This window comes from Mustela lutreola, chromosome 17, assembly GCF_030435805.1.
Source record: "Mustela lutreola isolate mMusLut2 chromosome 17, mMusLut2.pri, whole genome shotgun sequence".
NCBI lineage: Eukaryota > Metazoa > Chordata > Mammalia > Carnivora > Mustelidae > Mustela > Mustela lutreola.
This window is the reverse complement of record NC_081306.1, coordinates 40,459,785-40,484,548: the sequence shown is the minus strand read 5'-3', so window position 1 is coordinate 40,484,548 and position 24,764 is coordinate 40,459,785. Positions and strand designations below refer to the sequence as shown.

General features: G+C 39.2%; 1 protein-coding gene across 1 annotated transcript in view; it reads right to left on the bottom strand.

Moving 5' to 3' along the window:
* LOC131819109 (cytochrome P450 3A12-like) overlaps window positions 1-24,764 on the bottom strand; it is a 113,066-nt gene that overhangs the window by 2,925 nt on the left and 85,377 nt on the right. The window contains exons 8-13 of the mRNA XM_059153858.1: window positions 24,347-24,495; window positions 11,083-11,210; window positions 9,978-10,044; window positions 6,130-6,290; window positions 4,338-4,564; window positions 830-992 (exon numbers count right to left, since the gene is read on the bottom strand). Of these exons, the coding sequence (XP_059009841.1) occupies window positions 830-992; window positions 4,338-4,564; window positions 6,130-6,290; window positions 9,978-10,044; window positions 11,083-11,210; window positions 24,347-24,495 (895 nt within the window). The remainder of the gene's footprint in view (window positions 1-829; window positions 993-4,337; window positions 4,565-6,129; window positions 6,291-9,977; window positions 10,045-11,082; window positions 11,211-24,346; window positions 24,496-24,764) is intronic.

Sequence of the window (24,764 nt, the reverse complement as noted above, 5' to 3'; positions counted from 1 at the left end):
TTTTGAAAAGTGCCAGAGTTAATTTTCTATACGTTGACTCCTGAGTGTTTATTACACATTTTGTTGTATGGACATCCACACTGCTAAACACGCTGTCACCTCTCTTGTGGAAACATCCATTCATGATGACAGATTGGGATGGGAAGGAAGCACAGCCTGACAGGAGCTAGGCTTGCAGAAGGGGGAGTCACGTACCCAGGATGGCCTGGACCCTGGGAGTCCTTCACATCAGGCAGACATGCTTCACACCAGATTCTCAACCTTGCTTGCCCTTGTGAATCACACAGGCTTCATTAAAGGGGGCACCTTTAAAGTCACACTCTGGGTGAATTAGGTTAGAGTTTCTGAGATGACCTGGACATCAGGATTTTTCACAAACCCACTGATTCCCACGTACAATGAGGGTTTGAGAACACCAGAGTGTCTGTAAGTCATGGTGGAGAGGAGCATCGTTCAAAAGTCACAACGTGGTTATCACTGCAAGTCATGACTATGCACAACTTGGTTCCTTCCTTCCCATGGACTTAAAAGAAATTTAAAATACTGCTCAAGGTCATCATTCTGTGTATAATGATGTCACATGAACTGTACTGGCCATGTGACCCTTATGGTTGGGTGGTCATAAACCACAGATATGGCACTCAGGAACAGAAGGGCCCTTGAACATCACAGATGGCTTCAAATAGATTCTATGACTGATAGAACAAATTACTAGGCATGAATGAGCACACACACACACACACACACACACACACAGCTCTATTCCATATCCCTTAATTTAAAAAAAATACAATAAAACATTCTTTTTGCAGAAAGTGCTCTCTCTGACCTGTGTTTCTTTACAAGGTTTGAAGGAGAAGTTCTGCAGGACTCTGACAAGGGCAAGTTTCATGTTCATGATCGCAAACCTCATCCCAAGGCAATTTCGGGGTCCAGTTCCAAAGGGCAGGTATATATAAGGATTTATGCTGTCCTTGTTCTTCTTACTGAACCTGATTCCACAACAAAAGTTGGAAACAAGTTAGGGAAGCTTAAAAATCACAAGAGCTACATATTTGGGGTTCTCAACCAGGGATACATAGGAAATTTGATTGGCTGGTTACAGAAGTCCTTCTATGTTACTCTGCTGTGGTCATTGCTACAGGTCACTGGATACCCCTTCCCCTATGGGGGCATTCAGTCTTGTTGAAGAGATGGGAGGAATGCTTTTGAAAAGATTTATCTTAAATACTCAAATTATATTCAAGGTGGTGAGATGTTCATCCTCTGAAAGGCAAGAAATGAGCCTGATTGAAGGAAATGTAGGATCTCACCTACACTGACTGACGTTGGTCTTATATCCATGCAGAAAGGAAGCAGGACAAATGCGCTCCATGATTTACATTGTTATTATTTCCCTTTCCCTCCTTACCCTCCTGCTAGGACAACCCCAACCGATTTTCAGATGATTTACGTAGGCACGTGATACAACTCCACTATAATCATACTCACAATTACGAATAATCACTCTAATTACTGAGTTTTTGTCTACCTGCCCACAAAGCTATAAATTCCTTAAAGGTTAGAACTACAATTTATTTACAATTCATTCCTCCATATGAATGAAAAGTGATAATGGCATTGTGGAGAGGTACTATTTAAAACTCACTATATTATAGAGAAGATACTAGAATGTTTACCGATGATATGTTTTAATGTAATACAGAAAACAGATAAGGAATTATAACAGTGCATGGATGGGGCAGCTGATATGGGTTGGTATTTGTTGGGCAGGTGATGGGCACAGATAGATTCATGTAAAGTATTTCATAGACTTGTGTCTATAGAATATGGTTGTACATGTGTCAAAAATTCTCCACAATAGGGGCACCTGGTGGGTCAGTTAGTTAACCATCTGCTTTCAGCTCAGATTATAATCCCAGGGTCCTGGGATCAAGCCCCATGTTGGGCTCCCTGCTCAGTCTGGAGCTTGCTTCTCCCTCTCCCTCTTCCCCTTCCCCCACTTATGCTCTTTCTCCCTCTCTCTCACTCAAATAAATAAAATCTCTTAAAAAGATTTTATTTATTTATTGGGCAGAGAGAGAGACAGAGCAAGCAAGGGAACACAAGCACAGGGAGCGGGAGAGGGAGAAGCCGGCCTCTTGCTGAGCAGGGAGCCTGATGTGAGGCTCGATCCCAGAACCCGAGATCATATCCCCAGCCAAAAGCAGCTGCTTAACAACTGAGCCACCCAGGTGCCCATCAAATAAATAAAATCTTTAATAAAATTATCCATAATACGCATTTTTAATACATGGATTGCATACTGCCTGGCACCGTCCCTGACACACACAGATAAGCAGTTCCTCTCGTGACTGAATGAATCACAGACAAGTATCAGGAGTGCTCCCCGGTCTCCATTAGAGAAGCTACAGGAGAGGGAACTGCTGAGCTTCTGGGAACCATCAGGTCTCCTGGTACAGAAAACAGATGACTTGGTCATTTTGAGATCTTTCAGCAAGCACTATGTGTGGATGCATTGCTAGCACTAGGGACACCATGCAACAGGACAGGGGCTCTGCCATCAGGGAGCTTAGAGACAGGGTCTAAATGTCTAAATCCCTAAAATGTTCATCCAGATTTTGCTCAGCAATACAATAAACAGGAAAACACGGACTGTAGCAGAATTCATGCTGCACCCAAAGCCAGACTGCTCTGAATCATCAGAAGAGAAAGCTCAAGACCCCTCCAAGGAGGATGTCTCAGACAGCTAGAGAGCAGATGCGCTTGCTCTGGATGAACCCCAGATGCTGAGAGAGGTGGGAGCTGGCACAGGACTGCAGCCACAGACAGCACAGGCCTGTGTGCCTATGTCCTCCTGAGGCTGTTCCTCCTGTCAGGGACGTGAACTCTCAGCTCCACAGCTGCTGCTCTCACACTACAGCTAGCAGAAACGGTGGCCCAGGCTTGCAAAGATGGAATGTGAGAATGTGAGGAGTAAATTTAGATAGCTAGAGGAAGCAGAAAAACTTAAAGGAAAAAAAGTCCCATTATCGTCTTTTTTAATTTTTTATTTCTTTTCAGTGTAACAGTATTCCTTGTTTTTTCACCACACCCAGTGCTCCATGCAATCCGTGCCCTCTATAATACCCACCACCTGGGTCCCCCAACCTCCCAGCCCCCGCCCCTTCAAAACCCTCAGATTGTTTTTCAGAGTCCATAGTCTCTCATGGTTCACCTCCCTTGTCGTTTTTTTTTTTTAATATTTTCTTTTTATTTTTTTATTTGACAGACATCACGAGAGGAGGAGAGGCAGGCAGAGAGAGGGAAGGAAGGAAGGTTCCCCACTGAGCAGAGAGCCCGAAGCAGGGCTTGATCCCAGGACCCTGCGACCATGACCCAAGCCAAAGGCAGAAGCTTAACCGACTGAGCCACCCAGGTACCCCAAAAAAGTCTCATTGTCTTAAAAAGGATAATGGTAACATATATTATGGTATATGCATAATCACAAACACAAATATGGTATTTTGTTTATAGCTTACTGTTATGTCAAGTAAGTAGTTCAAAAAATATATAATGCCATTGTATATAAGGACCATGTTTTCATAAAGAAGATATGGACTAAAGAAGATATGGACCATTGTATACAATGGAATATTATGGCTCCATCAGAAAGGATGAATACCCAACTCTTGTATCAACATGGTTGGGACTGGAGGAGGTTATGCTGAGTGAAATAAGTCAAGGAGAGAAAGTCAATTACATGGTTTCACTTACTTGTGGAGCATAAGGAATAACATGGAGGACATTAGGAAAAGGAAAGGAAAAGTAAATTGGGAAAATCTGAAGGAAAGATGAACCACGAGAGACTGTGGACTCTGAGAAACAAACAGAGTTTTGGAGGGGACTGGAGTTGGGGGTTAGGTGAGCCTGGTGGTGGGTATTAAGGAGGGCACGGATTGCATGGAGCACTGGATGTGGTGCATAAACAATGAATCTTGGAACACTAAAAAAAAAAATCTAAATTTTTTAAAAGTACATATATATATATATATATATATATATATATATATATATAGCCATCCTTTTATTAATCTGTATGCATAGAAAAATATCCACAAGGACATATATCATATGATTAATAATGATGTATGTGACTGATGATGACATTAATCTTTTTTCTCAACTAGAGTTTGCAAAATTTTGACAATGATGATCTTGTAATAAAAAATACTTCTAAAAATAAAAAGATGTACAAATAAATAATTGTACAACCATATGCTTGTCATCTATATGAAGGAAATATCAGAATATCCTCCAAAATGAGGGTGGGTTCCCCATCCCAAGGTTTCCTGTACCTTTCAGGACGGAACTCCTCAGGCTCTGGCCAGAGATCCTGGTGTCGGTGAAGAGTAAAGACTGGCACCATCACCACTGTCCCTTTGGGAATAAACACACCACTGATCTCCACATCTTTCTTACAGACCCTCTCAAGTCTACCACCGATTGGGTATAATCTCAGAGTTTCATTCAACACCATGTCCAGATACTCCATCTGTACAAGGCCATCATAAGTAGGTGGTGCCTGGAAGGAAAGAAACAGATTTTGATACACTGAGATGTGGAATCAACATTCAACTCACTCTATACACTACTACTGAAGTGTTAGGAGCACCTAAGAATCATGAATTTTGGTAAAGGGCATTTATGGTCGTTTTAATATCTACCATGTCCTTTGACCTGCTCAGTGGCCCGCTGACATGTGAGCAATAGTAATGACGAGGGGAGACGGCTGGGACAATCCCCTAAACAGGGTCTGAAATCCTTCCTAGGTAGTGATTTTTCTTCCTCGTGTGAACAAAAGAGACTAAGACTGTGACACTTAATGGGGGTTTATTTTAGTTTTTTATTTAAGTTCAATTTAGTTAACATATAGTGTATTATGAGTTTCAGGTGTAGAATTTAATAATTCATTAGTTGCATATAACACCCAGTGCTCATTACATCAGGTGCCCTCCTTAATGCCCATCACCCAGTTATCCCATCCTCCCATCATCTCCCTTCCAGAAACCCCCAGTTTGTTTCCTATACTTAAGAGTTATAGTTTGTCTCCCTCTCTGTTTTTTTAATTATTTTTTTAAATTTATTTTCAGCGTAACAGTATTCATTGTTTTTGCACCACACCCAGTGTGCTCTATGCAATCCGTGCCCTCCCCAATACCCACCACCTGGTACCCCGACCTCCCATCCCCCGCCCCTTCAAAACCCTCAGGTTGTTTTTCAGAGTCCATAGTCTCTCATGGTTCACCTCCCCTTCCAATTTCCCCCAACTCCCTTCTCCTCTCTAACTCCTCTTGTCCTCCATGCTATTTGTTATGTTCCACAAATAAGTGAAACCATATGATAAGTGACTCTCTCTGCTTGACTTATTTCACTCTGTTTTTATCTTATTTTATTTCTCCCTATGACCCTTAGTCGTCAGTGAAATATGTTGAAGTCACCATTTCCTTTCGAAACAGAGGTCACACGCCAACACCATAAAAGAAGAACATACAACAGAAAATATCTCCTCTTCCATATAAACTCTTCTAGTGAAAATATCCTGCTTTCTATCTTTTCAATTATATTTACAGTATTTAAAGAGAAACACTATATTACATAAAAACCATAATTGGGGGAGACACTTGTTCCTTTCAACACATATAGGTCGAGAGAGGGGTAGGACTGGATGCCACCGACTGTGGGAACACAATTTCAGTTCTAGGGAATATTGTGAAGGGGATCAGATCTCAGCCCCACCCTCTGTTGCTGTAAAAGTTTCCTCATTGTTGGTCTGGGGGTTCACTCTTTGCCCAATAAGGTACTCCAGCCCCCGAGGCCAGGTCTCTTCATAAGCTGGGAGTTTAGTTCCTTGTTCCCCAGCCAACAATTAGTTTCCAAGTTCCAGATAATACAGGTATAAGAAAGTGGAACCTCTCTCCCCAGTTCCACCAAATAACTACATGAAGCAAAGTCTCACCCCTATGCTGGACATGCAAATGAGTGTTATAAGTAAACCTTTTTATGAAAACACTCTGGATTTGAGAACTAATCTGTTACTGAGATATAACCAAGCCTATTCTGACTCCTTCCTCAGTAGGACCCACTCACCTTCTTGGGGAAAGTCGTATCAATCTCCTCCTGCAGTTTCTGCTGGACATCAGGGTGAGTGGCCAATTCATACACAAGGAAGGAAAGAGAAGTGCTAGTGGTCTCATAGCCAGCAAAAATAAAGATAATAGATTGGGCCACGAGTTCCAGATCAGACAGAGCTAAAAGGAGAGGAGAGACATTTGAGCTAAAACAGATGAATATAAAATACCACATTTTAGATGATGACAAATCTATTTAAAACTCACATTTCCTTTGGAGGAAAATTTAAAAGCAATCCAAAATCAAACTCACAGTGGTTTGCACTCTGATGTCTATCTTACAGAGCCAGAAAAGCCAGAAGTTGTCTTGCCCTGGTTATTCCCATGGCCTATTCTCATGGTCTTGACCATCCATTCATGCTCATGCCACCTTCCCCACCAACATGGATAGGTGATTTCAGAAAAAGGCATTTCATCTAATGTACACAGAGTTATCAGTATGTCCTTTGGAGAATCCCAACAGGACTTCAGTCCTCTCCCAGGAAAATTTAAATCCTTTCCGCTAAAACAGAACATAAATTTCTTTAGAGAATTTGCAATGCTAAGGCTTAATTGTCAGGAAAAATAAATGATGTTTTACCTAAGTATATTTGTGGGGAACTTTAAAGAATACAAATGGGTGACAGATAAATCTTGCTGCCCCAAATTGGGATCTGCAGTATGTGGGAGCTTATTAGAAATGCAGTCTCTCAAATGTCACCCTAGAACAATCGAATCAAAATCTGACCTTTCATGAGATGTGGTGATCTGTGTGCACAACCTATCTGGAGAAGCACAGCTTATACCTTTCCGAGGTCTCAGCTAATAGTCCTGGCACACAACTTCTCAAGTGGATGACCTCCAGTATGTACAGAAACTATGACACAGACAAAGTGAGAAGAGTGGTGACTAAACTAGGATAATTCATGCCGTTAAAGGAGCAGAAGAAAGAAGGTGTCAATAGAAGGTACTAGTTAGCAAGAAACAGACAAGCTGAATCCAGTGAATGGCATTAGCAATGCCTATTCAATCAAAACCTGAATGTCATCTTCCTTAGTGTATGGCCCCACTCTGAATACAAGTTGGCATCTCCTTTGACTTTTCTCTTGGCAGAAACTCAGAATGGTCATGCTCTAATTTCTTTCATCACAACTGTGTCAGGACATTTATATACTTAGAACACAGAAATGAACATGGTACCTGCCACCAACATGTAAGTCACAACTAAAAACAATACAAAAAGTCTAAGAAAGGTCTGTAGAGTTGTGATATGACAGTCTTACTTTCTGTGATGCTGCTGTGGATAAATTCAACAATCAGAGTTTTTCCATGATTGCCATGAGCCCCATGATAATCAAAGTTTAGGGCTGTGCTGTCCAATAAGATAGTTACTTGCCAGATGTGGCTATTTCTATTTAAGTTTTACTTTAGTTATATTAAATACAATATAAAATTCATATCTTCAGTGATACTAGCCACATGTCAAGTGCTTGATAACCACATGTGTGTAGTGGTTCTGTACAGAAACAAGCATATATAGAATATTTCCTTTATCATAGAATGTAGTAGAATGACAGAGAGAGAGAGAGAATAGAATGATATAGGAACATATGGGAGGCTCAGTCTGCCCCTGGCTCAGATCATGATCCCAGAGTCCTGGGACTGAGCTCCACATCAGGTTCCCTGCTCTGTGGGAAGTCTGCTTCTCCCTCTCCCCCTGCACCTGCTTGTGTTCCCTCTCTCACCGTCTCCCTCCCCCCACCTCTCTCTCTGTGTCAAGTAAAGAAAATATTTTTAAAAAAATTTTTAAAGAATAGAAGTAGACATCATAATAGATACAGAAATACAGATATTAGTGGTGTGGTAAAGTAAGCTAATCATTTTTTCTCTAGGATAAGCTGTTATATATATTCAAGAATTTTGTAAGGTGGTTGTCAAACCATGAATTAACCACAATGGAAATATTTCTGTCACAAAAACAACTATAAATCAAACCCCCCTTTTTCTTTCAGATGCAGAGACCATAATTAGATCACTGGTTATGGTTATAGAAATATTTATGTTGATTAGTCCTATGTAAATATAGTTGACATTCAGGGCTTGACCTACTGAGAGGAAATAGAAGCAAAGACACCCTCATAGCAACAAGCACTCCTAGATCCCAGATTCTGGTTCCTAAATACCATTCTCACTAAAAGAAACAGAGCTTCTTGGAGAAAATGGCTCATTCCAAGGGACCATCACGGGAAACAGTAGAGAAACTGGAATGTCTCACACCAGAATGCAAGAAAATGCTCAGGAAATAATACGGTAAAAGGATACAGAATACTCTGTGTGCCATAGTGGTAGATATACATCACTATACATAGGTCTAAACCCATAACATATACAACACCAAGGGTGACTGTAATGTAAACTATGGAATTAGGGTAGTAATAACGTGTCACTATAGGGACATTGTCTATAACAAAATTACCACATGGTGTGGGATTTTGATAGAGGGGGGTGCTGCATGTAAGTGGGGCAGGGGGAATATGGGATAAATCACTGTGTCTTTCACTCAGTTTTGCAGTGAACCTAAAATTGCTATAAAAAATAAAGTCTGTTGAGACACCTGTGTGGCTCAGTCAGTTAAGCTTCTGCCTTCAGCTCAGGTCATGATCCCAGAGTCCTGGGATCAAGTTCTGTATCATACTTCTTTCTCTGCAGGGAGCTTGCTTCTCTTTCTGTCTGCTGCTCCCTTTCCTGTGTTCTCTCTCTCTTGCTCTCTTTAAATAATAAAATATTTTACAATTAAATATTATAATTTTATAATCTAATTATATTTAAATATTTAAATAATGAAATATATAAAATAAATAAATAAATAATAAATAAATAGATATTTAAATAAATAAAGTCTACTGAATACATAAAAAAGAAGTTGAAAGGAAAAAAAAGTACACAGGAGGCCAAAAGAAAGTGTTTACAGAGGACAAATCTGAGAAAATTAACAATCCAAATAAAAAATTATATAAAAGACTAAGTTAGTAATATATGAGATCATACTGACATATATAAATAGACAAATACAGAATACTGGATGTTATACACAACTAGTGAATTGTTGAACACTGCATTAAAAACTCATGATACACTCTATGCGGGCTAATTGGACATAATAGAAATAAAAATAAAAAATAAATAAACAAATACAATAATGATGGTGAATGGAAAGCTGACCCTAACAATGGACTATCACTCCTAATGTAGAAGCAATGGCGGAAGTAGAAAGTCATCATTTGCAAACATCATAGTAATAATGATTTTAGTCAAATACCATCCATGGATGATAAAAGTAATAGGTGATGACTTAAAGAGAAACACCATATGTACACAGTCACAAAGGCATCCTGCACCAGTTACTTCTTAATTACAGAAGTAAAAGACAAACTTGCAGTAGATTAAGCCAGTGAACACAAGTTTAACCAAGTGTTCCAAGTGAAGGTCACCAATACTGCAGCCAGGTGCCTCATGATGTGATGAAACCTTGATGTGAATTTCCAGGCAGAGGTTCTGATTCAGTGGGCCTAGATTAGGCTGGAGGATAGCCATTGAAAACAAGCCCCCACGTGGCAGACCACTGAGAGCTTTGTCTATCATTGCCCTTCGAGCTTTGAACAAATTGTGGCTGTATTCTTCTGGAAAAAGCTCTGGCTACCATTTGTATCAAACATGTGTCTTCCTTCAATTTTCTGATATTTCATCTGCTAAAAATCTTCCTCTGTATCTGAGAAATATCTCCTGTCTCTGCCCCATCAAGAGCCCTCTGTAGCTCTCCTGGCTTACCTTTATGGGTGTCCATTTCTTTGGAATTCTGGGAGTTAATCATTAGCTGAAGAAAATCCACTCGGTGCTGGACACAGAAAGAGACATTTCAATGACAAAAAGTCACTTGTGAAGCCAGAAATACTAACTTCTTTCCTAAGTATATGATGCTTTTACACCTGGAAATTTAACTAAGGTTGTCAGAGACATCAGTGAACAAAAATGTCCAGCAAAAAATCTTGGAGAGCACGATATTTCCCTGACAGGAATCCAGCCATTATGTCCCACTGCTTTTTGGCTCTTGCTCTCTCTGTTCCTCAGCTTCTCTGGCTTTTGAACACAGTTTACTGGCCCAAGAGTTGCCTGCTCCCTCTCCTATCACACTTACTAGCTCAGGAGAAAGTATCTGGTTTTAGTCTGTTTGTTTTTTCAGCCTCAATTGTTAATGAATGGCCATATTTACGAATCCCCTGGCCTCTGTAGACTCCACAGGAAGCTTCTGTGTCAGCATCTTCCAATATCCTACCCTCCCAGAGCTCTGCACAATCCTCAGAGACATCCTGGGAGACCCAGCTCTGTCTCCCTGTCCTGCACACATCCTGGTGCTGGCCACCAGGCTTCAGGATGGCAAAGCCTGCTTGGCCAGATTGCAGCCTCAGTGCCCAAAGAAGACACCTGTTCACTCCATGACAGCCTCAAATTTAACATAAGCAGGTGCCTGGGGAGAACTTCCACTGGAGAATGGGTAAGAAAAGAGGCTTGGAATTGAAGGGATTCTTTGCCATCATAAGATATGGCAAAATTATACTCCAGGAAAATGATTGTACACATAATTTTTATGTTTTGACCATTTATTGAAGGGAAGTTGTAGTCTCTCACCAAACTGATGCAGTGACATACTAGTTGGCATGCTTATTCTTGAATTTTAAACATCAGCTGACTCATCTTATTGCCTCTCCTGACCTCTAACTTCTTCTTTCTCTCTAAAGTGTTAGAAATCTCTTGCCCTAAACTCTAGAGTTCTCTATTTACCATGAAAACATACTTAGTAGCATGCACATCAGATGTATACAGCTCAATAAAAGATCAAAGGTGAATATGCACATGTAACCACCATTGGATTTACCTTTTGTTTATCTTGGAGGCGACTTTCCTTCATCCTCTTTATAGATTTCTTGAAAAAATCAGTAACACTTTTTGGAAATAGTGAGATATTTAACATTTCAAAAACTGGGGTAAGAAATGGAAACAGTACTATAAGAAAAAAAAACAATGGAAATATCAATGAAAATGCAGAATTTCCCTGGAGCATGTATAATTTCCTCTACCAGCTGAGGATTAAAAGACATCAGGATTCATTCATATCAGGAGTTAATCCCTCTATGAACTTTACTTGAACTTTCAAGCCAATGGCTGAACAAGAGCAAGTCACACACATGGGCCAGCACTAGAGCAGTCAGATCCAAAGGAATGGGATTACATTCCCAGATCTCTTAGACTTTTATTTTTGGACTAGAGAATATTTGGAAACACCAGACCATAATATGTTACTTTGATTTATCACACTGTTTAAGAAATTGTGTCTGGATGGAAATAATACATAGGTATGCTCTTCAACTACAATGGAATAAAATTAGAAAACAAGAACATAACAAAATGGAAAACCCATGAATCTGTGGAAATTACACAATACACTTTTATATAGCCAGTCAGCAAAGAAGAAATCTAAAGTGCATTTTAGAATTACTTGGAGAACAAAAAAATGAGGAAACCACATACCAAAACTCATGGGATGTAGCAAAAGCAATGGCTGGAAAGAAATTTTTCATTATATATGCCTATCTTTAAATAAAACCAAGATTTCAAATATATGACCCAATACTCTTTCAAAAACATGTCAAAGAGCCCTCTTACACTGTTGGTAGGAATGCAAGTTGGTACAGCCACATTGGAAAACAGCATGGAGTTTCCTTAAGAAGTTAAAAAAAGAGCTTCCCTATGACCCTGTAATTGTTCAACTGTATATTTACCCCAAAGATACAGATGTAGTGAGAAGAAGGGCCATCTGTACCCTAATGTTCATAGCAGCAATGGCCACGGTCACCAAACTGTGGAAAAAACCAAGATGCCCTTCAACAGACGAATGGATAAGGATGATGTGGTCCATATACACTATGGAGTATTATGCCTCCATCAGAAAGGATGAATACCCAACTTTTGTAGCAACATGGATGGGACTGGAAGAAATTATGCTGAGTGAAACAAGTCAAGCAGAGAGAGTCAATTATCATATGGTTTCACTTATTTGTGGAGCATAACAAATAGCATGGAGGACATGGGGAGTTAGAGAGGAGAAGGGAGTTGGGGGAAATTGGAAGGGGAGGTGAACCATGAGAGACTATGGACTCTGAAAAACAATCTGAGAGTTTTGAAGGGGCACAGGGTGGGAGGTTGGGGGAACCAGGTGGTGGGTATTAAGGAAGGCATGGATTGCATGGAGCACTGGGTGTGGTACAAAAACAATGAATACTGTTACGCTGAAAAGAAATTTTAAAAAATTTTTAATGGAGGCTCATACTGCTAGGATAAATGAGGCAGAAGAAAGAATCAATGATATAGAAGACCAAAGGACAGAGAATAAAGAAGCTGAGCAAAAGAGAGACAAACAGCTACTGGACCACGAGGGGAGAATTTGAGAGATAAGTGACACCATAAGACAAAACAGCATTAGAATAATTGGGATTCCAGAAGAAGAAGAAAGAGAGAGGAGAGCAGAAGTTATATTATTATAGAGAATTTCCCTAATATGGCAAAAAGAACAAGCATCAAAATCCAGGAGGTGCAGAGAACCCCGCCTCAAAATCAACAAAAATAGGTCCACACCCCATCACCTAATAGGAAAATTTACAAGTCTTAGCGAAAAAGAGAAAACCCTGAAAGCAGCCTGGGAAAAAATGTCTGTAACATACAACAGTAAAAATATTAGATTGGCAGCAGACTTATCCACAGAGATCTAGCAGGCCAGAAAGAACTGGCATGATATATTCAGAGCACTAAATGAGAAAAACATGCAGTCAAGAATACTATATCCAGCTAGGCTATCATTGAAAATAGAAGGAAAGATAAAAAGCTTCCAGACAACAAAAACAAAGAATTTGCAAACACCAAACCAGATCTACAGGAAATATTGAAAGGGGTCCTCTAAGCAAAGAGAGACCCTAAAAGTAGTAGATCAGAAAGGAACAGAGACAATATACAGTAACAGTCACCTTACAGGCAATACAATGGCACTAAATTCATATCTCTGAATAGTTACCCTGAATGTTAATGGGCTAAATGCCCCAATCAAAAGACACAGGGTATCAGAATGGATAAAAATACAAAACCCATCAATATGCTGCCTACAAGAAACTCATTTTAGACCCAAAGACACCTCCAGATTTAAAGTGAGGGGGTGGAAAACAATTTACCATGCTAATGGACATCATAAGAAAGCTGGGGTGGCAATCCTTATATCAGATCAATTAGATTTTAAGCCAAAGACTATAATAAGAGATGAGGAAGGACACTATATCATATTCAAAGAGTCTGTCCAACAAGAATATCTAACAGTTTTAAATATCTATGCCCCTAACATGGGAGCAGACAACTACATAAACCAATTAATAACAAAATCAAAGAAACACATTGACAATAATACAATAGTAGTAGAGGACTATAACACTTCCCTCACTGAAATGGACAGATCATCCAAGCAAAAGATCAACAAGGAAATAAAGATCTTAAATGACACACTGGACCAGATGGACATCACAGATATATTCAGAACATTCCATTCCAAAGCAACAGAATACACATTCTTCTCTAGTGCACAGGGAACATTCTCCAGAATAGATCACATCCTAGGTCATAAATCAGGTCTCCACCGGTATCAAAAGATTGGGATCATTCCCTGCATATTTTCAGACGAGATCGGGCACGTTCAGGGTGGTATGGCCGTAGACACCCTGCATATTTTCAGATCACAATGTTCTGAAGCTAGAACTCAATCACAAGAGGAAATTTGGAAAGAAGCCAAATACATGGAAACTAAACAGCACCCTTCTAAATGGATCAACCAGGAAATTAAAGAAGAATGAAAAAAATCATGGAAACAAATGATAATGAAAACACAACAGTTCAAAACCTGTGGGACACAGCAAAGGCAGTCCTGAGAGGAAAATATATAGCGGTACAAGCCTTTCTCAAGAAACAAGAAAGGTCTCAAATACACAACCTAACCCTACACCTAAAGGAGTGGAGAAAGAACAACAAAGAAAGCCTAAATACACCAGGAGAAGAGAAATCATAAAGATTAGAGCAGAAATCAATGAAATGGAAACCAAAAAAGTAGAACAAATCAACAAAACTAGGAGTTGGTTCTTTGAAAGAATTAATAAGATTGATAAACCCCTGCCCAGACTTATCAAAAAGAAAAGAAAAAGGACCTGTACCCCTGGGGATAAAAATATATGTTTATTTTAAAAAAAAGAAAAGAAAAAGGACCCAAATAAGTAAAATCATGAATGAAAGAGGAGAGATCACAACCAACACCAAGGAAATGAAAACAATTTTAAGAACATACTATGAGCAACTCTATGCCAACAAATTTGAAATCTGGTAGAAATGGATGCATTTCTAGAGACACATAAACTACCACAACTGAACCAAGAAGAAATAGAAAACATGAACAGACCCATAACCAGTAAGGAGATTGAAACAGTCATCAAAAATCTCCAAACAAACAAAAGCCCAAGGCCAGACGGCTTCCCAGGGAAATTCTACCAAACATTTAAAGAAGAATTAATTCCTATTCTCCTGAAACTGTTCCAAAAACCAGAAATGGAAGGAAAACTTCCAAACTCATTTTATGAGGCCAGCATCACCTTGATCCCAAAACCAGACAAGAATCCCATCAAAAAAGAGAATTATGGACCAATATCCTTGATGAACACAAATGCGAAAATTCTCACCAAAATACTAGCCAATAGGATCCAACAGTACATTAAAAGGATTATTCACCAGGAGCAAGTGGGATTTATTCCAGGGCTGCAAGTTTGTTTCAACATCCGCAAATCAATCAATGTGATAAACACATTAATAAAAGAACAAGAACCATATGATACTCTCGATGCTGAAAAAGCATTTGACAAAGTACAGCATCCCTTCCTGATCAAAACTCTTCAAAGTGTAGAAATAGAGGGCATGTACCTCAATATTATCAAAGCCATCTATGAAAAACCCACCACAAATATCATTCTCAATGGAGAAAAACTGAAAGCTTTTCTGCTAAGGACAGGAACACGGCAGGGATATTCATTATCACCACTGCTATTCAACATAGTACTAGAAGTCCTAGTCTCAGTAATCAGACAACAAAAAGAAATTAAAGGCATCCAAATCGGCAAAGAAGAAGTCAAATTATCACTCTTCGCAGATGATATGATACTATATGTGGAAAAACCGAAAGACTCCACTCCAAAACTGCTAGAACTTGTACAGGAATTTAGTAAAGTGTCAGGATATAAAATCAATGTGCAGAAATCAGTTGCATTTCTCTACACCAACAACAAGACAGAAGAAAGAGAAATTAAGGAGTCAATCCCATTTACAATTGCACCCAAAACCATAAGATACCTAGGAATAAACCTAACCAAAGAGGCTAAGAATCTATACTCAGAAAACTATAAAGTACTCATGAAAGAAATTGAGGAAGACACAAAGAAATGGAAAAATGTTCCATGCTCCTGGATTGGAAGAACAAATATTGTGAAAATGTCTATGCTACCTAAAGCAATCTATACATTTAATGCAATCCCTATCAAAACCCCACCCATTTTTTTCAAAGAAATGGAACAAATAATCCTAAAATTTATATGGAACCAGAAAAGACCTCAAATAGCCAAGGGTATATTGAAAGAGAAAGCCAAAGTTGGTGGCATCACAATTCCAGACTTCAAGATCTATTCCAAAACTGTCATCATCAAGACAGTATGGTACTGGCACAAAAACAGACACATAGATCAATGGAACAGAATACAGAGCCCAGAAATAGACCCTCAACTCTATGGTCAACTAATCTTTGACAAAGCAGGAAAGAATGTCCAATGGAAAAAGACATCCTCTTCAATAAATGGTGTTGGGAAAATTGGACAGCCACATGCAGAAAAATAAAATTGGACCATTTCCTTACACCACACATGAAAATAGACTCCAAATGGATGAAGGACCTCAATGTGAGATAGGAATCCATCAAAATCCTTGAGGAGAACACAGGCAGCAACCTCTTTGACCTCAGCTGCAGCAACATCTTCCTAGGAACATCAGCAAAAGCAAGAGAAGCAAGGACAAAAATGAACTACTGGGATTTCATCAAGATCAAAAGCTTTTGCACAGCAAAGGAAACAGTTAAAAAAACCAAAAGACAACTGACAGAATGGGAGAAGATATTTTCAAATGACATATCAGATAAAGGGCTAGTGTCCAAAATCTATAAAGAATTTATCAATCTCAACACCCAAAGAACAAATAATCCAATCAAGAAATGGGCAGAGGACACGAACAGACATTTCTGCAAAGAAGACATCCAGATGGCCAACAGACACATGAAAAAGTGCTCCACATCACTTGGCATCAGGGAAATACAAATCAAAACCACAATGAGATACCACCTCACACCAGTCAGAATGGCCAAAATTAACAAGTCAGGAAATGACAGATGCTGGCCAGGATGCAGAGAAAGGGGAACCCTCCTACACACTTGGTGGGAATGCAAGCTGGTGCAACCACTCTGGAAAACAGCATGGAGGTTTCTCAAAAAGTGGAAAATAGAACTATCCTATGACCCAGCAATCGCACTACTGGGTATTTACCCTAAAGATACAAACGTAATGATCCAAAGAGGCACGTGCACCCAAATGTTTATAGCAGCAATGTCCCATCTTGTTTCATAGCCAAACTATGGAAAGAACCTAGATGTCCATCAACAGATGAATGGATAAAGAAGGTGTGGTATATATACACAATGGAATACTATGCAGCCATCAAAAGAAATGAAATCTTGCCATTTGCGACGATGTGGATGGAACTAGAGGGTAACATGCTTAGTGAAATAAGTCAAACAGAGATAGACAACTTTCATATGATCTCCCTGATATGAGGAAGTGGAGATGCAACGTGGTGGGGCTGGGGGGTAGGAAAAGAATAAATGAAACAAGATGGGATTGGAGGGAGACTAACAATAAATGACTCTTAATCTCACAAAACAAACTGATGATTGCTTGGGGGAGGGGAGTCGGGAGAGGGGGGTAGGGCTATGGACATTGGGGAGGGTAAGTGGTATGGTGAGTGCTATGAAGTGTGTAAACCTGGCGATTCACAGACCTGTACCCTTGGGTATAAAAATACATTATATGTTTATAAAAAAAATTTTTTAAAGACAGTGTGGTCCACATTCTCTTATGCCATACACAAAGATAAACTCAAAATGGATGAAAGACCTCAATATGAGACAGGAATCCATCAAAATCCTAGAGAAGAACATAGGCAGTAACCTTTTCAACAATGGCCACAGCAACTTCTTTCAAGACACATCCCAAAGGCAAAGGAAACAAAGGTGAAAATGAACTTTTGGGACTTCATCAAGATCAAAAGCTTCTGCACAGCAAAGGAAACAGTCAACAAAACAAAGAGGCAACCCATGGAATAGGAGGGGATATTCGCAAATGACACTGCAAACAAAGGGCTGATCCAAGGTCTATAAAGAACTTCTCAAACTCAACATCCATAAAAACAGATAATCATGTCAAAAAATGGACAGAAGACATGAACAGACACTTCTCCAATGAAGACATCCAAATGCCTAATAGCATGTGGAAAAATGTTCATTAGCCATTAGGGAAATTCAAATCAAAACTAAATTGAGATACCACCTTACACCAGTTAGAATGGCCAAAATTGACAAGGCAGGAAACAATAATGTTGGCGAGGGGAACCCTCTTACACTGTTGGTGGGATGTAAGCTGACACAGCCACTTTGGAAAACAGTATGGAGGTTCCTCAAGACATTTAAATAGATAAAATAAAATGAATCAAGTTGGATTAAACATGCACTCTTAAAAAAAATAGAGCTCTCTACAACCCAACAATTTCATTCCTAGTTATTTACCCCCAAAATACAGGTGTACTGATAAGAAGGGCCACAGGCACCCCAATGTTCATACCAGCAATGTTCACAATAGCCAAACTGTGGAAGGAGCCAAGATGCCCTTCCACAGATGAATGGATAAAGAAGATGTAGTACAGATACACAATGGAATATTATTCAGCCATCAGAAAGAATGAATACCCACCATTTGCATTGATGTGGATGGAACTGGAGGGTATTATGTTAAGTGAAGTAAGTCAAACAGAGAAAGACAATTATCATATGGTTTCACTCATATGTGAAACATAAGCAATGGCACAGAGAGGACTACAGGGGAAGGGAGGGAAATCCAAAAGGAGAGAAATTAGAGAAGGAGATGAACCATGAGAAACTATGGACTCCAAGAAACAATCTAGGGGTTTCAAAGGGGAGACAGGTGTGGGGGAGGGGTTAATAGGGTGATTGGTATTGAGGCGGACACATGCTATGATGGCTACTGGGTGTTTATACTTAACATGAATCACTGAACCCTGAAAAAAAAGTTATTTGTATCAACATGGATGGGACTGGAGGAGACTATGCTGAGTGAAATAAGTCAAGCAGAGAAAGTCAATTATCATATGGTTTCACTGTGGAACATAAGGAATAACACGGAGGACATTAGGGGAGGAAAAAAAAGGTGAACTGGGGGAAATAGGAGAGGGAGAAGAACCATGAGAAACTGCAGACTCTGAGAAACTAACTGAGGGTTTTGGAGGGGAGAGGGGTTGGGAATTAGGTGAGCCTGGTGGTGGGTACTAAGGAGGGTACATATTGCATGGAACACTGGGTGTGGTGCATAAAGTGGTGTAAAAATGAATCTTGGAACGCTGAAAAAATAAGATAAATTAAAAAAATATATACACCTTTAATATACTAATGAATAAACTCTGCCAAAAGTAAAAAAAAATAAAAATTAAGTTATTTATACATTAAAAATAACTGTGTGGTCCCAGCATAAGGAGAGATACATAGATCAATGAAATTAAATTTGGAGTCCAAAACTTTACCCATGTATTTATGATCAACTGAATTTTGAGAAGGTTTCCAATACTATTCAATGGAATTAAAACAATCTGAGGGTTTTGAAGGGGCGGGGGGTGGGAGGTTGGGGGAGCCAGGTGGTGGGTATTACGGAGGGCACATATTGCATGGAGCACTGGGTGTGGTGCATAAACAATGAATTCTGTTACACTGAAAAGAAATAAATTTTTTAAAAGAAGATAAAAGAAATTCTAAAAATAGATAAATAATAGAAGGGTCTTTTCAATAAATGGTGCAAGGACAAGTCACATGACCTCAGATCTTATAAGAAATTCTTAAATATGACCTAAAGTCACAGAAAATAAAAGGAAAAATAAATGCATTATACATCGTCAAAATTAAAAACTGTACTACACATGGAGGGGCACCTGGGTGATTCAGTGGTTACCTGTCAAACTCTTGATTTCAGCTCAGGTCGTGATCTCAGGGTTTTGAGATGGAGCCCCACACTGGACACCGTGGTAGGCGTGGAGACTGCTTAAGATTCACTCTCCCTCATAGAGGGTACATACCTCAATATCATCAAATCCATCTATGAAAAACCCACAGCGAATATCATTCTCAATGCGGAAAATCTGAGCTTTTTCCCTAAGGTCAGGAACACAGCAGGGATGTCCACTGTCCCACTACTATTCAACATAGTACTAGAAGTCCTAGCCTCAGCCATCAGACAAAAAGAAATAAAGGGCATCTGAATTGGCAAAGAAGTAAAACTTTCACTCCTTGCAGATGATATGATACTTTATGTGGAAAACCCAAAAGACTCCACTCCAAATCTGCTAGAACTCATACATAGAATTCATAGAATTCAGTAAAGTGTCAGGATATAAAAATCAATGCACAGAAATCAGTTGCATTTCTATACATCAAGAGCAATACAGAAGAAAGAGAAATTAAAGAGTCAATTCCATTTACAATTGCACCCAAAACCATAAGATACCTAAGAATAAACCTAACCAAAGAGGCAAAGAATCTGTACTCAGAAAACTATAAAGTACTCATGAAAGAAATTGAAGAAGACACAAAGAAATCGAGAAACATTCCATGCTCATGGATCGGAAGAACAAATATTGTGAAAATGTCTATGCTACCTAAAGCAATCTACATATTTAATGCAATCTCTATCAAAATACCATGAATTTTTTCCCAAAGAAATGGAACAAATAATCCTAAAATTTACATGGAACCAGAAAAGACCTCAAATAGCCAGAGGAATGTTGAAAAAGAAAACCAAAATTGGTGGCATCACAATTCCAGACTTCAAGCTCTAAAACAAGGCTGTCATCATCAAGACAGTATGGTACTGGCACCAAAAAAAAAAATAAATAAATAAAAAAGACACATAGATCAATGGAACAGAATAGAGAGCACAGAAATAGACCCTCAACTCTATGGTCAACTAATCTTCGACACACCAGGAAAGAATGTCCAATGGAAAAAAGACAGTCTCTTCAATAAATGATGTTGGGAAAACTGGACAGCCACATGCAGAAGAATGAAACTGAACCATTTCCTTATACCACACAGAAAAACAGACTCAAAATGGATGAAGGGCCTCAATGTGAAACAAGAGTCCATCAAAATCCTTGAGGAGAACACAGGCAGCAACCTCTTCCATCTCAGCTATCGCAACTTCTTCCTAGAAACATCACCAAGGGCAAGGGAAGCAAGGGCAAAAATTAACTACTGGGACTTGAGCAAGATTAAAAGCCTTTGTGCAACAAAGGAAACAGTCAACAAGACCAAAAGACAACCCAAAGAATGGGAGAAGATATTTGCAAATGTCTTATCAGATAAAGGGCTAGTATCCAAAATCTAAAAAGAACTTATCAAACTCAATGCCCAATGAACAAAGACCCTAATCATGAAAGGGGCAGAAGACATAAACGGTCATTCCAGCAAAGAAGATATCCAGATGGCCAACAGACACATGAAAAGTGCTCAACATCACTCAGCATCAGGGAAATACAAATCAAAACCACAATGAGATACCACTTCATACCAGTCAGAATGGCTAAAATTACAAGTCAGGAAAGGACAGATGCTGGCAAGGATACTGAGAAAGGAGGACCCTCCTACATTGTTGGTGGGAATGCAAGCTGGTGCAGCCACTCTGGAAAACAGCATGGAGGTTCCTCAAAAAGTTGGAAATAGAGCTACCCTATGACCCAGCAATTGCACTACTGTGAATTTACCCCGAAGATACAAAAGTAGTGATCTGAAGGGGCATGTGCACCCGAATGTTTACAGCAGCAATGTCCACAATAGCCAAACTATGGAAAGAACCTAAATGTCCATCAACAGATGAATGGATAAAGAAGATATGGTATATATACCATATATATAGAATATATATAGAGAGAAAGATAGATATACACACAACCACCAAAGAAATAAAATCTTGCCATTTGCAACAACGTGGATGGAACTAGAAGGTATTATGCTGAGTGAAATAAGTCAGTCAGAGAAAGACAATTATCATATGATCTCTCTGATATGAGAAATTTGAGAGACAGGGAGGGGAGGGGGTTGTGGGGGAGTAGGGAAGGGAAAAATGAAACAAGATGGGATCCAGAGGGAGATAAACCATAAGAGACTCTTACTCTCATGAAACAAACTGAGGGTTGCTATGGGGTGGGAGAGTAGGGATAGGGTGGCTGGGTGATGGACATTGGGGAGGGTATGTGCTATGGTGAGTGTTGTGAAATGTGTAAGCCTGATGACTCACAGACCTGTACCCCTGGGGCAAATAATATATTATATGTTAATAAAATAATGAAAAAAAAAAACTGTACTACAAAGAACACAGTGTTATATGCAAACAATGCATCATGAAACACTACACCAAAAACTAATGATGTACTCTATGGTGACGAACATAACATAATAAAATTGAAAAACATAAAGTGAAAAGACACCTACAGAGTGGGAGAGAAAATTCGCAAGTCATCTATCTGATAAGGGGCTTTTATCTAGAAGATACAGAGAACTCTTACAAACAGATGAATGACAAAACTATAAATGGGCAAGAATTTGAACAAACATTTATCTAAAGAAGTTATGAAGTAAGCAACAAGCATATAAAAAATGTGCTCAACCCCACTAGCCATTAGAGAAATGCAAAACAAAACCATAATAAGATACCCTTCACACCATTAATGTGGCAATCACCCAAAAGGTAGACAGGTGTAGACCAAATGCACCAAGGATGGACAGAAACCAGAACCTTCTTAGTTTCTGGTGGGAATGTAAAATTGTATTTCTATTGTAGAGAAAAGTTTGGCACTTCCTTATTAAATTAACCACACTATATCTTAGCGATATAGCAAGTTACAATACAAAGAATTGTACAAACATAGCAAATTTACTTCACAATTCCACCTCTGAGTACATACCCCCCAAAATTGAAAAGAGGTATTTTTTTTATTATTGTGTTCTGTTACTCACCATGCAGTACATCATTAGTTTTTGATGTAGTGTTTTATGATACACTGTATAAAAAACCCAGTGCTCTGTGTCCTACTTAATACCCATCATCGGACTTACCATCCTCCATCCCCCTCCCTCCTAAAACCCTCAGTTCGTATCCCAGAGTCCATAGTCTTTCATGTCTCATCTTTCTTTTTTTTTTTTAATTAAAGATTTTATTTATTTATTTGACAGAGAGAAATCACAAGTAGGCAGAGAGAGAGAGAGGAGGAGGAAGCAGGCTCCCTACTGAGCAGAGAGCCCGATGCGGGACTCGATTCTAGGACCCTGAGATCATGACCTGAGCTGAAGGCAGCAGTTTAACCCACTGAGCCACCCAGGCGCCCCCATGTCTTGTCTTTCACTCTGATTTCTCCCCCATCGTTTTTCCAATCTCCTAATGGTCCTCCATGTTATTCCTTATGTTCCACAAATAAGTGAAACCATATAATTGACTTTCTCTGTTTGACTTATTTCACTTAGCATTAAGAGGTATTCTAACAAAAAATCGTGCATGAATGTGGATAGTAGCACTATTCACGATAGTCAAGAGTTGGAAACAGTCCAAACATCCATCAAATGATGGAAGGATAAACAAAAGACAATATGTCTACACAATGGAATATTAACTGCCCATAAAAAGAAAGTTCTGATGGATGGTGCCACCTGGATAAATCTTGAAAACATTACACTAGTGAAGGAAGGCATCCACAAAGATCACATGTTACATGATTCTATCTGTATGAAGAGTCCAGAAGAGGCAAATCTATTAAGACAGAAGAGGGTTAGTGGTTGCTTAGGGCTAAGGAAAGTGGGAAGTTATGGTTAAAAAAAAGTACAGGAATTCTGTGTTGACAACAATATTCCAACCACTGACTGCAGTAAAAGTTGCATGTTATCTTTGAATGCACTAAGCAGAGTTTTCAGCTTCCTTGAGTTATAACAGACATACAGTACTGTATATGATAAGGCACACTATATATACTTGACACACATATATAAAAAATGATTAGCACAATAAGATTAGTTAACATCCATCATCTCATATGGTTATAAAACCAAATTTTCTATTATGATGAGAACTTCTACAATCTACTCTTAGCAACTTATAAAACATCATACAGCAGTGTCAACTACAGTCACTGTGTTGTGTTTACAGTCCAGTACTCATCCATCTTGTGCCTGAAAGTGTGTACCTTTGGTTACCTTCATTCAAGTACCGCCCCACAACCCCTGCCTCTGACAACCACAAATCTAATCTCCTTTTCATAGGACTTGGTTTCTTGTACTTTATTTTATTCCACATGTAATTGAGGTCATATAGTATTTGCCTTTCCTTGTTGGACTCATTTCACTTGTCATCATGCCCTTGGGATCCAACCATACTGTCCAAATAGAGAATGTCATTCCATTTTTATGGCTGAATAAGATTTCATGGTATATACATACCACATTTTCATTATCCATTCCTTGGACGATGAACACTCAGACTGTAAAAATTAAATCATACATTTTAAAAGGGAGACATATATGTTAGATGAAGTTCTATCTCAGTAAAATTGGTGTAGAAAGGTAGGAAGGGAAAAAGTGAGAGAGGAAAGAAAGAAGGGAAACGGGGGGAGGAAGGAAAAAGGAAAACTAGTATTGTACGTACATAACGAGAAGAAAAATGGATCAAGGAAATCAAATTTTAAGAGCTTTTTAATATTTTCCACAAAGGGATCCTCTGGGTTGTTGAGGGAATCAATGTTCACTCCAAACGATGTGCTGGTAATCACATCCATGCTGTAGGCTCCAAAGATGCTGTGAGAGAAAGAAAAACATATGTAATTAAAATCACCACCTCTTTACTGTCCTTATGCTTGTAGATTCCGATGTCCAGACAAGACAAATGTCACACATTCAGAACCAGCTGCTGCATCATCTGAAGAGTCTAGGTGCCATCACACTCACTCATGAGGTGCTTGTGAGGTGCCAATGATGTAGCTGGCTTTGTGCGAGGGATGATGGGACACTGTGACACGTTAGACACACCTATGAGCTCAAGGAGCTCAGTCATGAAGGCATAGAGA